Raw genomic sequence first — 13,975 nt, forward strand, 5'->3', positions numbered from 1 at the left:
CTTTCCTCCTATTTTAAGCAAATCCCCTTCATAAGGTAGCCTGGGCCAGACTAAACTCACAAGAGGTTGGTTTCCCTTGAGCCTTGATGATATATATAAAGATAGTGTACCAAACATAAAATGAGATGCTACTTACCGGTAATAGAAAAATATCTAAATATATAGAAGAAAATACTAAGTTTCATCAGATTCAATCATACAATACAATTTAGAAATAAAAAAAATTTAAAGTGAGGAATGATGTAGAGCAATATAATCCTTTTTAAGCCCCACTCCTGGAACTTTTCTAAAACCACTCTACTAAAGTATTCCATTATTTAAAATGCTGCTTGGGGTTGGGTAAAATGCACCGATGGCATTAAAGTTTAATGTACTCATTGTAAAGCATGTCCCCTCTAACTATTAAGTGATTTAAAATTATATTACTCATGCATTACACTGGAGGGAGGGTGTCACTCCTGCAATATAACAAGGTTGTATTGTTCACCTTTATGCACCATAACATAGTTACCAGAGATTTTCATTAAATGTCTGCAACAAGCTTCTATTGATATATGACATGATTAGTTTATAGTTGCACTCTAACTGAAAGCTTTTTGTTTTTTATTTCCCCGTTACAGAACTGGATTTAAAAGTGCTTGGCATCAATCAAACACTTTCTTATGCAGGGTGTCCTTTCAAATGTGAAAATGATATAGCATTTTCCTTAACCCACTTGACACCATTAAGGAATGCAGACATTTTAGTGGTCAGTTAGTTCAAAAGTACACTGTAAATAATAATAATCAAATAATGGCTAAAATCCTTTTCTTTTGTAGTAAAAGCAGCAGTGGCGATTTCTCATTGAATACTAGGGAGGCTAAACCTCTGCTGTAAATTCAGATGCAATCTTCCATCTGCTTTGGAGCAGCAGGACGCTGCCTTTCAGCCTATATGAGAAATTCCTGTTGAGGTTTAAGCCTCAGTCTATTAAAGTAAGCAACAAGAAAGTAGAGCCCTGATTGGATGAGACACCAAAATATGTCACTTCCAGTGAAGCTAAAACTCTTAGGGGCTGAACCCCAACCGCTCCCTAACCTCTAACACTTAACTATCAGGTGCAATAAAGTGACAGTTGCATGTGGGGGGTATAAACGAGAATGGGATGGCCTGTTCCCTTCAACCAAAGGAAGAAGTTGTTGCTAAGGCAACAAAGTGACGCTTGCTGTAGCCCTGAGGTAAAAACATAAAATATGACATTTGCCCTTTTCTTAAAACAAATGTATATGGTCCAATAAAACTATTTCAAAGAGGACATTCCCTTTTGGAATTAATTTTTTTTTTTTTTTTTATACCTAACTTGTGATTTTTCATTAGTGTTATGAAGACGCAGCAAACAGGTGGACTTACACGTTTCCTCTGCCATCCAACCGCTGTTACACCTGCTGCTAAATGCCAGCGAGCCTGCAAATTTGCAGACCACAAGCACTGCTGTTGGTGGAAGCTGTTTCAAGCCCATGTTCCAGAAAGCAGCAGCTGTCACTGAGGAGGAGGCAAAAGGCATCCTCCAAACACTCTAAGGGGTCACAGCAAACACATGGAAGAATACTCTGGTCAGAGCAATATGTCATTTGTTTTGTCTCTTTACAAAATAGTTTGTACAGAACACAGACTAACACCACTTTTCCTAAAACACACTGTCCCTTAGGTGTTCTATTCGACACTCAACTGGTAAATTTGAAGAAATATCGGGGCCTTTCTTGACTCATTCCAATTCAAAAGGTTTATTAGATTTAATAAAATGTGTTCTGTCTCAATCAGGGATAGGAAAGTAGTGCATTTACCTCTTGGTAGTGACCTGGGTGGGCTAAATGGGATTTTTTTTTGTAAAGATTGATTTTCTGTATATCATTTTATATCTATCTTTGCTGGATCAATATATTTTTTGTATTTACAAACTGTATGTATAAAAGGAAAACTCAATAAAAAGCAGTGATAAAAAAACAACAACACTGTCCCCATTTATTGAAACATGGTGGTGACGGTGTCATGCTTTGTGAACAGATCTGGGGCATGTTGGAAGTAATGGGAGGAATGACAGAGCTAATGGTTTGAGGCTATTGTATAACTAAGTCAGATTTTCCAGGTTCCCACAAAAGGAGCCCTTAAATTTCTGACCGGTGAAGATGTTCCCTCACCAAACATTTCACTGTTTTTATGTCATGTGTGCAAATTCTTGAAAGTTGTTGATGCTGGAGTCTAAATACTATATATATATATATATATATATCTTTTTATGAACATGCTACCCTACTGTTGGAACAAATCGAGGAAGGAAACATATCTCATCTGGTATTTCTAACAACAAAGGGTAACTAAGGAAACTATTCAAAGCCAAAACCCCCTAATTCTAAGACAAATTGAATGCAGAATACATGATTATCCAAGAGGAAAAACAGTTATAGTGATGGTTTACTTTCCAGCAGAATTTAATCCTTACCTGCAGTGTAATTATATCAGAAGTTAAGACCTGAAAACTCTACAGGTCCTGCCCTTTCAGTCTGAGCTTAAGCTATTGGCAAAGAATGGGCAAAACATAACAGAGATACTGGTGTTTGTTACAAAACATTTCAAATCATTTTTGTGGACTGAAAATCTCCCTGCTTGGGTCTTGCAAAATTGATTTATTGCTGTTTCCAATTACTTTGGAACAGGAGTCACAAGGAGCATGGGCCTTCTCCATAGCAAATTATATCCTTTTATTCTAATTAGCCTCAATAACCAGAGTAAACAGCTATTTCATCTCAATCTCTGTTGCATTTTTATTGTATATGAGGACATCATCTTGTTTTCAGTATCGAGCATTGCAGAGTCCAGATGCATATTTAACAAAAGGCTTTAGAAAATTATTTAGATTCCATCATTATGAGATGGTTTACTGTCCTGCCAGTCCTAGCTATTGCATAAGGAAGTTCCTAACCCAACGTTTTACTCCTAATCATCCCCGTAATCTCCTCAGAAGTCTGTATTTTGAAATTTATACTTTTATTTTTTAATCTAGACATGCAGTATATCCTATATTTGGGCAGTATTTCATAGTGTAAGTGGAAATGTTTTGGTTTCAGGCAACAAAAAAAAAAAAAAAAACGACAACGAAGGCAGGTATTCTGTCAAAGTTGTTTTAATAGGCGTCACATAAAGGAAAAGGCTCCCACTGTTTAAATCCTCAGTCCTATGTGGGTGCAAGATAAATCCCCCCCCTCACCCTCATCTGCACCACCTTCAAATGCTGACAATTTGTCAACACAAATTCATCACAGTGTCAAGTTTTTTTTCACGAGTTCGGCATCAGTTCAGGGGGAAAAAGGTTCTATTCACTGTTACAGGAGTCTAATCCCGCAGCGTAGAACTTATTTCCTCAGTCTTGAAGTGAATTAACCAGCATGTTGCCAGGGTGGGACGAAGGCCTCCGAGTGAGGGGGGATTGTATCAGCAAGTCTTCCTGTGGTTTACCTGAGCTCAGAGTGATGGCCGCTTCTGCTCCTACCTGCCTGTGTTGTAAAAGGGAACCTGCAGTGACAGGCTAGCAAGCATACAGCCCCACCAGTTAGGCGAGAGGATTTGAAAAACATTTCCTAATACCAAACGCTTCCTTAATAAAAATACACCTGAATTCTCTTTATGTACAACGGGGGGAAAAAAAACATATTCACTTGCATATTCAAGACTCATTTTAATATTAGACTTTCTGTATAAGAAATATCACTATTTTATGAAATGAAAAATCTTTGTACTAGAGTATTAATGTTAATTTCACCCATAAATCATTGAAGTACAATATTTACATATAATACAGAGCCAGTTTAATCTGAAACAATAATAAAATAAATGTTCAATAGATACAAAGTTTTTTTTTTATTCATCTTAACCATGTCAGATTCCTGACACACTCCAAAAATGTAAAGCCATTCTCCTCTAATAAACTACTAAGTGCAAAGAATTTGTTTTCCATATAAAAAAACGGATTGCAGCATCTAATATTGAGACGGAGAACGACTCTAAGCCGCTTTTTTTTTTTTCTCTCCAAGTGCTTTGAAAACAGAGATGTGGAAAAGTTACTCTTGCGTTCTGCCATCGCAAATTCAAAACTGGGAAATTATTGTAATATGAAAAATGTGCAAAATTCACTCAGTGTGATACCTCAGATTTTTATATTTCTAAGGAGAAGAACAAGAACTAGTTTCAGGGATATGTTGCAGCCTCTTCAAATATTCCTGTATCTTATTCCCTTTTATCTTGGAATACATCAATCAAACAAGGAACTGAGCTAAACTCATACAAAAAGGTTGGGTTGAGGCATCATCAATTCACTGTCTAGTCGTTCAACATCTATAGGCACAAAAGATTGGGTTTTAGAGTTTGTTAGTTTCAGACTAGACAATTTGATATAACCAAAGATGCAACAATGAGCCAGTCAAACACTCTAAAAAAAAAAAAAAAACTATAAACCCCAACCAGCATCAGCTTCCTTTACATGAGAGCAGCTTTGGGGTAAGTGTAGTGATAAGAATGACACAGATACAGGAAGCCAAGTGACAGTGCGTGAAGGGCCACTCCATGGCCTTGATCATCCTCGTCTCTGCAGCATGGATCCACCATTAGCAGCACCGGCACTGCCTCTATACCACTGTTCCACTGGGGGAGTTGGCCGGGTTGTTTTGAGATGATAATCCCTGCAGAGAAACAGACTGTTATTATTCAAATGAAAAACTGTGCAGTTAAGCTACTGTTGTCCAACTCATCCCTGTGTTTTTACATATGCTTTGGGCCTCTGCAGACTTTGATGAAATACTGAATACTTATTCATCCATCTGAATCAGCAGGTGTTGATCTAATACTAGCTGAAAACCAGCCGCAAGGGATTGGAGCCGGAAATTATTTAATAAAACCATGAGATTTACAGTCTGGCTACAGAGATGTTCAATTAAGGTGTTGGGGAAATAATAAGAGCTGATTGTTGCAAAGTAGTGGGTAAAAACAGTGTTTTCCAACCTTTTTTTTTTTACGCGTGTTCCCCTTTGGGCATTTTGTCTTACCATGAGTACACCTCTCAGTCAAAATTATTGATGATTATCCAAAATTTGGAACGTACAATAACAGATTATAAAATATATATATTTTACTTAATCTTTTAATTTGTGCTTTTAATTGTTAGGCACTTTATTCCAACTAAAGAAAAAACATAAATATGTTAGTAAGGAATCAAAATTTATACAAAATAAAATCATAATATACCCTAACCCTGTATTTATAAAAATCTTATAATCACATTTAAACTTGATGAATTTGGAAGAAAATACAGAACAAAAATTATTAGGTTTACTTTGTTTTCATCAAGACATCTGAGCTGCTTTGAGGAGCTCCGATAGCTCAGTGTGAAAAACAGCCGATCCCAGGCAGTTCCCTACATTCAGTCTGTCTCTCTGCTTGGTTTTGATGTGTGTCAAAGCTGAAGGTGAACTCAAATATACAAGAAAAACTTACTTTTAGGTTGATAAAAGCTCACAAAACAAAGCAGATCCCAGCCCTATTTTATTTTATTACCTGAGAAATAAAATATTTTCATGTACCCCCTGCAAAGCACTCGAAGACCACTAGGGGTTGGGAATCATTGGGTTAGAAGACAGGACCAGGGCACACGTAGCCTTTGTTCACCAATAGAAAATAGAGATATGCTAACATGAGAAATTACCTAAAGCTTAAAGGTAGAGTGGAGGATTTCCAAGAATTTTGGAAAGACCCACCCTCTCCACTTCTTATAACTGCTCAGTCAAATTCCCCAGAGAATTTAATGGATTATTGTCAAGAGCTGATAGATGCTATAAAAGCAGCCTGGACTTCCTTAAAACTCCTCTAGGTTCACAAGCTCATGCTATAAAGATGATCAGCCTAACTTTCTTATCAATATCAGAAATGAACACTTAAAATACATGATTCTGTGTGTGATGAATCAACATATCGGTTTCACTTTTGGAAATTGAATTTCCCTGAGATGCAATGTACAGATATTCAAATTTGCTAATATGCAACATTCTGTTTGTTTCTACTGGTAACTCTGGAGGAGCACAAGCATTAAAGGTATTGTGGAGGGTTTTCACACATTTTTGAAAAGATCTGCCCCCTTAACTTCACAAAAAAAAGCACATGCACAACGCAGTACTCACTCCATATAGAGAACGGCTATTAAACGCGTGCAAGAGCGTGCACGAGTCCATTTCTCCTCGTGCATGCTGTGTTTAAAAGTTGCTGTTTGCATCGTTCATACAAGCTTACTTTTCCAAAAGAAATTAGGAGGATCACTTATTTTAAAGAACATCCTCCACATTAAAACACATTAAAAGTACATCCTCCACTATACCTTACACAAAAAAATGAATCAAATCAGCCAGGAAGTTTTTAATAACTGAATTTCCAACAATAAACTTTTGCTTGTTTCATAAAAAGAATAAAATTATATCTTACTGCATGTATAGATTCATGGCTGACAAATTAGGATGACTGACAGCAAATTTAAACCGACAGTAGTCTAGTGTTAAGTAAAATAAGCAGTGTAGACTCACCACTTTGCCAGGCCTTGCCCATGTGCAAATAAAACCCTCCTGACAAGCTGTAACCAGACAGTCCTCCAGGAAGATTAACACAGTCAGTCTCTCGTGGGCGATCTTTTTGCACACCAGCGGCTCTAGGAGGGGAACTTCCTCCATGCGCGGACACAGCATGGTGCCCAGAGTTTTGGCAGCCTCAGCTTTTGCCGTCCGTGAGGAGCTAAGCTGGTTGAGCTTGTCGCTACTCTTGCTGCTGATGTGACCCATGCTGTGGTTTCTCTTGTGGTCCTTCTCGTGGCGCTCCTTCCGTGAGTCGTGCAGAGACAGCGTTGCGAACTTGGTGGCAATGAACGTGCTGTCGATGATGCTGTTGCCCTTACTGCTGCCGCTGCTGCAGCTGCTCCCCGTGTGGCTGTTGGGGGTGCTGCCTCCGGCTGGGTTGGTGGCCTGAGGCAGGCTGTTGGAGCGGGGCAGGGTGTCGGGGAGGGAATTAGCTGGGTTGCTGCTGGCGCAACTATTGCTCACATTGTCTTTACCATTTGATCCAGTGGCATTGGTGGAGGAGGTGATGGATACAGTGGTCACCGTTTGTCCAGTGGCTGTAGGGCTTGTGGCACTCATCACATTAGTGTGAGTCCTTGTGCGAGACAAAGGGAGGTGAGGGAAAAGGATGTCCTCTGTAAGATCCCACAGACACAGCTGAGTATCCTGCCCAACTGAGCCAAATCTGTACGTCACGCTGACCGGCCTACTTTCTGTGGAGTTTCTCTTAGATAGCCTAGAGTGAGAGCTGTTGGCTCTCTCTCTGCCAGCTCCGAAATGAATCTGCTCATGGAAGTCCTCATCACTCCCACTGAACTCAGCAGGCAGCTCACCGTCCTCAACACTGGTGGTGCAGTGGTCAAACGCCACCACGCTCACCCACGACTTGTGACCATGTCCCCGTGCGATCACTCTGCAGTCCGAAAACGACCACACAGTCACCAGGTCGTCCTCTCCTCCCGCCACAATATACCGCCCGTCAGGGCTCCAGCACACACACAGTAAGCCTCCAAAGTAGCTCTTCATTGTTCCGTGGAGCTCCGCAGCATCGAAACCAAACACCCGCAGGAAGCCGTCCTGGCTAGCGCAAGCCAGAAACTTGCCATCCGGAGAGAAGGCAAACTCATTCAGCGCCCCCTCACCCACCGTCCAGCGCAGCAGCGGGTTCCGGGCTGACTTGCTCTTGCAGGTGTGCACGGCATAGTTTTCCCCCTGCTTGAGGAGCTGGTAGTGAGGTGCGGTGGTGCCGCAGGTGTTTTCCACGTTGTACAGGTACATGCTCCCGCTGGAGTGAGCCACCAGGAACAGGCTCTCTGAACCAGGAACCCATCGTACACACGTCACCCTCGACTTGTCAATAAGTCTCTAGAAGGACACGTAAAATGGCAGAAGAGTTAGTCTCTGATTGGTTGGTTTAAAAAATGACAATTATATTTATGTAAATCTCAAAGCTTTTTATGAGACAAAAATTACATTTAGGTGTAATTTCTTTAATGAAAATATATAATGAACTATTTCCAAAATATGAGGTGTTTACTGACTTTGTACATCCAGCATGTTCTCAGTGCCTTGGTGTTAAATCATAAACATGTTAACCTACCTCCTCATTGAAGAGTTTGCTGGTTTCCTTCTTGATTGGATCAATCAGCTGCACCTGGCCAGCTGAAAAGCCCACCAACAGGGAGACGCTCTCTGCTGTGGCTGTAAGGGGGTTGAAGTCGTGACACGTCGGCTGCGTGCCTTTGTATATCCTCTTGTCTATGGGTTTACTGAGGTCCGCAGCCTAAGATGAGAAGAAATACACTTAGATCATTTGAACTTGATTTATTCAAAAGCAGGCTTTGTTTGCACCCTTTTCACAACAGTGGATGTGTCTCCACTTGTTGTTTAGATCCACGCATTGTGCAACCCACTGGTAGACTGGCGGCCTTTTTAGTTAACCTCTATGCAGCAACGTTTAGATTCTCCTTTAAGTTTCTGCTGACATTTGATCGAGAAAGAATTTGTAAACATGAGGACATTAAAATATATAAATCTGAAAAAGCTACAACTAGAAGAGTAAACTCAAAAACGCTTTAGCTTTCAAGGCCTCATTGGTTAAACGAAAGCTTCCTGAACTTGTCCATGCTGCAGCTCCCCCCGAACAGCATTGGCTTCAGGCAAGGAAGCCACTTTGGAAGATAAACAATACAAAATATTGAAGAAAACTTTACTTTTGTATTTTCTTGTTTGTTTGTTCCTTTTATCCCTGTTTCATTATCATTACAGTGCTATCAGATTGTGTGTGTCATATCATGCTCTATGTTTTAAGTAAGATGCAGATGCTAACCAGATCTGTCATGTGTAAATTCCTGATTAAAAGAAAGAGTTCAAAGTCCTCTTTTAGATTCTCCTGTTTTGCTTTTTAACATATGTTATTAAAAGTGATATTTAATAATAATAATGTTATATACACTTATATATAATAGTTATTGATAAAAAAAAATATATTAAAAAACTAAAAATATTTTTTGGGGAAGATTTTTCCTTCAATTTCCTGAGGGTCACCTAGTGCCCCCTAGTGGCCTCCACTTTAATCACTACTGAGTCAGACAGCTAACCACTTTAGCCCTCTTTAAATGTCACACATTTAAATCAGTCTAAACAGATTTGTAGGATGGATATAAATAATAGTAACAAAAAACATCACCTGAGAAGATTCAGATATGCAGATAACAATGCACCTTTTCTCAAACATCAAATATCCAGGTATTTAAAAAAATAAATAACTGCTACAAAAATGTCCTAAAATATTGATAACAATGGCAAATGATTTTGTCAAATACCATAAATGTTTTATAAGTCATTTTTTAAACTTTTCTCCTCAAATCATTAAAAATATTGGAACCGCTAAATACATCAGATCAAATAGCAATGCATGCATTAATACACACACAAGGTGTATCTTGATGTGGTTCACACACACACAAAAAACATAAGCTACTACAACATTGATTTCCCTTAGGGTCAAAAGAATTGGAATTGATCATGAAAACAGTATAAGACTTTGAATTAACATACTAACATCAAAGATGATAGGTATAGAATTCATGCTCTTTTCAGAACTAGATTTTGCATTATATGGGATAAAGAGAAAATTATGTATCTCTGCAAGTCATCAAGGAGTCTTCAGTGAAATAAAAGATAAACAACTTTAATAAAAACGTATCAAATAATGAATTAATGTGGATATTAGTGCTTTTAAATATTAATTTTAAGCAGAATGTTTATTGATAAAAGTAGGTAAGTAATGACAATGGAAAAGATTTACACCCAGGAACTCAAAACTGAGTTTTATCCATTATACCTTTTATCTAGAAATTACAGATGTTTATATATATGTGTCTTTTTGTTAGCAAAGGCTGTAGGAAAATATAGTTTGTCTTAATTTAGAAAATATGGATGTTTTGCTCGTAAATTTTCCTGTTGAAACAGCGTAGATCAGGGGTCTTCAGTGTTTTCCAGGCCAAGGACCCCAAACTGATGGTGAGATGGAGCGGGGACCCCCCAATTATATAAATTGTATTAAAATGTGTTATATCAAACTGGTCCTATAGTCACTCATTTACAGATGGAGTAATGTAACGAAAGTAATTTGACCCTGGGATTATTAAAGTATTTCTGATTCTGATTCCTGGGTAATGGGACAAGTGTGAATGAAACAGTGCCAACCTTTAAAAGAGCTCCTGTGTGTTGCTCAATATGTGCATTACTACAATGTGTTGAATTCATGTTAATGTGTATTTAAAGACACTTCAATTAGTTGACATAATTGCAGAGGGGAATATTAAAAAATAGTCTAATCAAACAAAACTTTCGCAACCCCCATGCAGTACCTCCATGAACCCCAGTGTTTCCCATTAATATTATATCAAAGTAACGTCTTCCTATGGGCAACGACTTGAAGGCACAAACTAAACTGTTCATAATTTATTCTTTATGGTACGCCAGCATTCATAACATGTAGGCGAATCACTGTCCCCCAGACATCCGCAGTTATATATTTTATATTTATATTTTTTTTTTAAACAAAGCGGAGTGTGTATGATGTCATCCGCGCGCTGGGCTGGAGTTGTGACAGGCAGCCAGGGCCACAGGCGGCTACGCTCTACCCCTTCTATTCATTCAGATAGCTAATCTGAATTGTTCAATTCCATTTCAAGAGTGAGATCATCTGTGGTAGTAGCACTAGACAACCTCTAGGCATGTGAGTAAAACTAGCAGCAGTTCAGCGGACAGGATGAATGAATGGTAGCCAGCTCGGATGTCTGGGGGACAGTGATTCGCCTACGTTATGAATGCTGCATAACGAATACATTATGAACAGTTTAGTTTGTGCCTTCAAGTTGTTGCCCATAGGAAGACGTTACTTGGATATAACCTAATGGAATATCTTTAGAACAGCTCCAAATGACACAAAACTTATATGGGTGTGTAAAATATAATGTAATAACGTAAAATAAAGGGCCCAATGTAAAAAAAAAAAAAAAAAAAAACAAAAAAAAAAAACGGCCTTTAAGTGGGAGACACCACGCTTAAAAATGTGCAAAACCCCCGAGGGTCAGAGACTCTCACACCACAGTCTCCTAAAATCCTGTGGGAAACACTGAACCCCCTAGGGGTCGCGGACCCCCTGTTGAAGACCTCTGGTGTAGATTTACCCTGAGGTTCTGGTGTCTATCCTCTTTCGGCCACCTCTCAGTATAGATTGGTTATTGCCTGGCCACCCTTATAAAAATGTTCTGGCCATGGTCCCCCATCTAGCTCCGCCCCTGACCAGGATGCCTCATCAGTCTGACAGCCCCAAACACCAGAGTTTACCAAGGCCAATCACAACCAGAGGATCACTCACAATGCATCAGTAACAAACATCCTTCACTTTCAGTCTGATGGCTCAGATCAGGATCAGCTGGTTCTCTCTCTGGATCAAAACAAACTTTGCCCCTTCTCGTGAAAACCTCCATTCCATTTTAATCTGTTTACCACGTATATCTAGAGGATAAACACGCGTCATGTGAGACAACGAGCCTTTCCCCAGTCTCATGCACACTCACATACACAGCAGCTGGACTCTTATCAAGGCATAACTCACTGTGACGATGTGAGCTTAGAATGCTAATGAGTCTAAGTTAGCAGCAGGCTACATGGCCTTGTTGTTTGGATAACCTGCGCAGCTCACTGACAGCAGCGCTCGGAGCTGACACCTGTTAAAGAGGCAGGGTCTCTGGGCTCAGCGCGGTCAGCTGGAGCTCTTCCTGGATTCTTTACCTTTCTCACGCCTTTGTAGATGTAAAAGTAAAGCTCCCGGCCCACATTGAAACAGATCCTGTCGCCGTTGCCGGACTGGTCGTTCACATTGACGAAGGAGACCTTGACCGGGTTGGAGCCCTGCGAGTTGAAAGGCACCCTGTTCGGGCGGCTGTATTCGGAGTGAGTGAGGAGCTTGTAGACGCCTTCCCTTGTGGTGAACTGGGTTTTAATTTCGTTCGTCTCCTTCCCTCCTCCCTCCGCCGCCATCTTGGAAATTGGCGTTCATCCTTGTCCCTGCCCCGGATGTTCTTCTTCTTCTTCTTATGGGATTTTATGGCGGTTGGCAGACTTGTGAATTGTGCATTACCGCCACCAACTGATATGGAGTAAAGCAAGATAACAGGAAACGATTCACCCCCCCCCCAAAAAAAAAAAAAAAAAAAAAAAAAAAAAAAAAAAAAAAAAAAAAAAAAAAAACCTGTGTAACTTAAACCAACATAATACTAAATCACATTTGCCCATATAATTTTAATTTACTCTAGGTCATCTTAACTCTGCCAGTTTCTGATGGTCCCATCGGTCCTCCCATCATACTTCCAACCATCTCCCAGTTCAAATCTTTAATGTCCAGATATTTTTCTGCAGCTTTCACTATTATTTTGATTTTTTCCGTTTTTTTTGTTGTCTGTGCAGTACAATTAATTACTTCTACCATGAAAAGAACAAAATTTGTCTTTTTAACAATAAGTGAGTCTTCATTAATTTTTGGAGATTTCTCTAGAGGTTTGGAATTTGCTGTGTGTTGAACTGTATGCCCCGGATGTTACACACGCGCGTAGAAGCCGTCATCCATGCGTGCAGGGAGATTAGAGAGAAGGCAATGGTAGATATATAATAACGTACATATTATTCTTAATGACTCATGTAAAATGTATAACAAATATTAAAGTAATTAATTAAAGTAATTAAAGTAATACACCGCCTAAAGGTGTAATTTCAAAGGTAATGTTGTAAATTAGTCTACAGTATATTAAAAAGTTTTCAAATAATAAATAAATTAAAAAATGAATACAAATCTGAAAAGTGTGGCGTGTCTGTGGCTATGGGTTAATGAGGCATCATGAAGCTTCCGCAAATTGCCAAACTATTGATACTGTCTCACAGAATACTGACACCTGCTGGACATTTAAAGACACTACAGGTAGCTTATTTGACAGACTAAATTGAATTGATTTGATGACCTAGTGCAATTATGTAATTTATGTTATTGTAGGTCATATTATATTATTACATATCGATGTTTAAATTGAAAATGTCTTTGATATTTGTAGATGCAGCCAATGAATAATGTGAACATATAACGTGAGTATTTAGGGGAAAATCATCAAGGACTTCATTCACCCTGCACACACACTCTTCTCCCTCCTGTCCTCTGGAAGGCATTACAGAAGCCTGTGGACCAGAACCACCAGGCACCGGAACAGCTTCTTTCCCACAGCTGTCACGCTGAACGCCTCCTGACACAACTATAATGACTTTACCCCCACCCCACCCCCCATACAATAATAACAATTTGAAAATCACTTTAATTCAGATAAGTTGAGTAATGACTGAGAGGAAAAGTATGACACAATGAGAAAATTAAAATAAAAACGCAACAGCGGAAACGTTCCTATACCTTTTAGTCTGCTAAAAAATTCTTAATAATTTTAATTTTTTATCAGATCATAAAGACCAAGTAACATAGCAGGGGGTAGGGCAACGTAGAAGAGTCTGGTAACTCCAGGGATGATCAAGAGTTTTCTTCCTCAGGAAAAAAAAAAATATTGTAGAAGGATTACTCATTAGTAATCCACAAAACAGGTACATAACATTTTAATGTTCGTCTCATGCCGTTAGGAAAATATCTTAGAAAGGTGTTCTGGTCAGATGAGACTAACTTTAAACTTTGCCACTTAAAGAGGGTGTAGAAAAACTAAGAAACTTCTGGAAAAAAAAACCCAATAGTGTCAGAAAAACGCTCTGGAAATGCTTTTCTTTAGCAGGAAAGGAACTTGATC

General features: G+C 39.1%; 1 protein-coding gene across 1 annotated transcript; it reads right to left on the minus strand.

Moving 5' to 3' along the window:
* Positions 1 to 3,144: 3,144 nt before the first annotated feature.
* Positions 3,145 to 12,208, minus strand: wdr20b (WD repeat domain 20b). The gene is made up of 4 exons (XM_038302495.1): positions 11,934 to 12,208; positions 8,227 to 8,409; positions 6,600 to 7,991; positions 3,145 to 4,712 (listed from the first exon to the last, which is right to left on the minus strand). The coding sequence occupies exons 1-4, from the start codon at positions 12,180 to 12,182 to the stop codon at positions 4,659 to 4,661; spliced, it is 1,878 nt and encodes a 625-aa protein (XP_038158423.1). The 5' UTR covers positions 12,183 to 12,208; the 3' UTR covers positions 3,145 to 4,658.
* Between the last annotated feature and the right edge of the window lie 1,767 nt (positions 12,209 to 13,975).

This window comes from Cyprinodon tularosa, unplaced genomic scaffold (genome assembly GCF_016077235.1).
Source record: "Cyprinodon tularosa strain WSP-4 unplaced genomic scaffold, ASM1607723v1 ctg491, whole genome shotgun sequence".
Taxonomy (NCBI): Eukaryota; Metazoa; Chordata; class Actinopteri; order Cyprinodontiformes; family Cyprinodontidae; genus Cyprinodon; species Cyprinodon tularosa.

Excerpts from the sequence above, each read along its gene's own strand:
- wdr20b (XM_038302495.1), bottom strand. The coding sequence starts at position 12,182 with ATGGCGGCGGAGGGAGGAGGGAAGGAGACGAACGAAATTAAAACCCAG. Across the intron at positions 8,410-11,933 it reads TCTACAAAGGCGTGAGAAAG|GCTGCGGACCTCAGTAAACC; the intron begins GTAAAGAATCCA and ends TTCTCATCTTAG. Across the intron at positions 4,713-6,599 it reads GGGCAAGGCCTGGCAAAGTG|GGATTATCATCTCAAAACAA; the intron begins GTGAGTCTACAC and ends GTTTCTCTGCAG.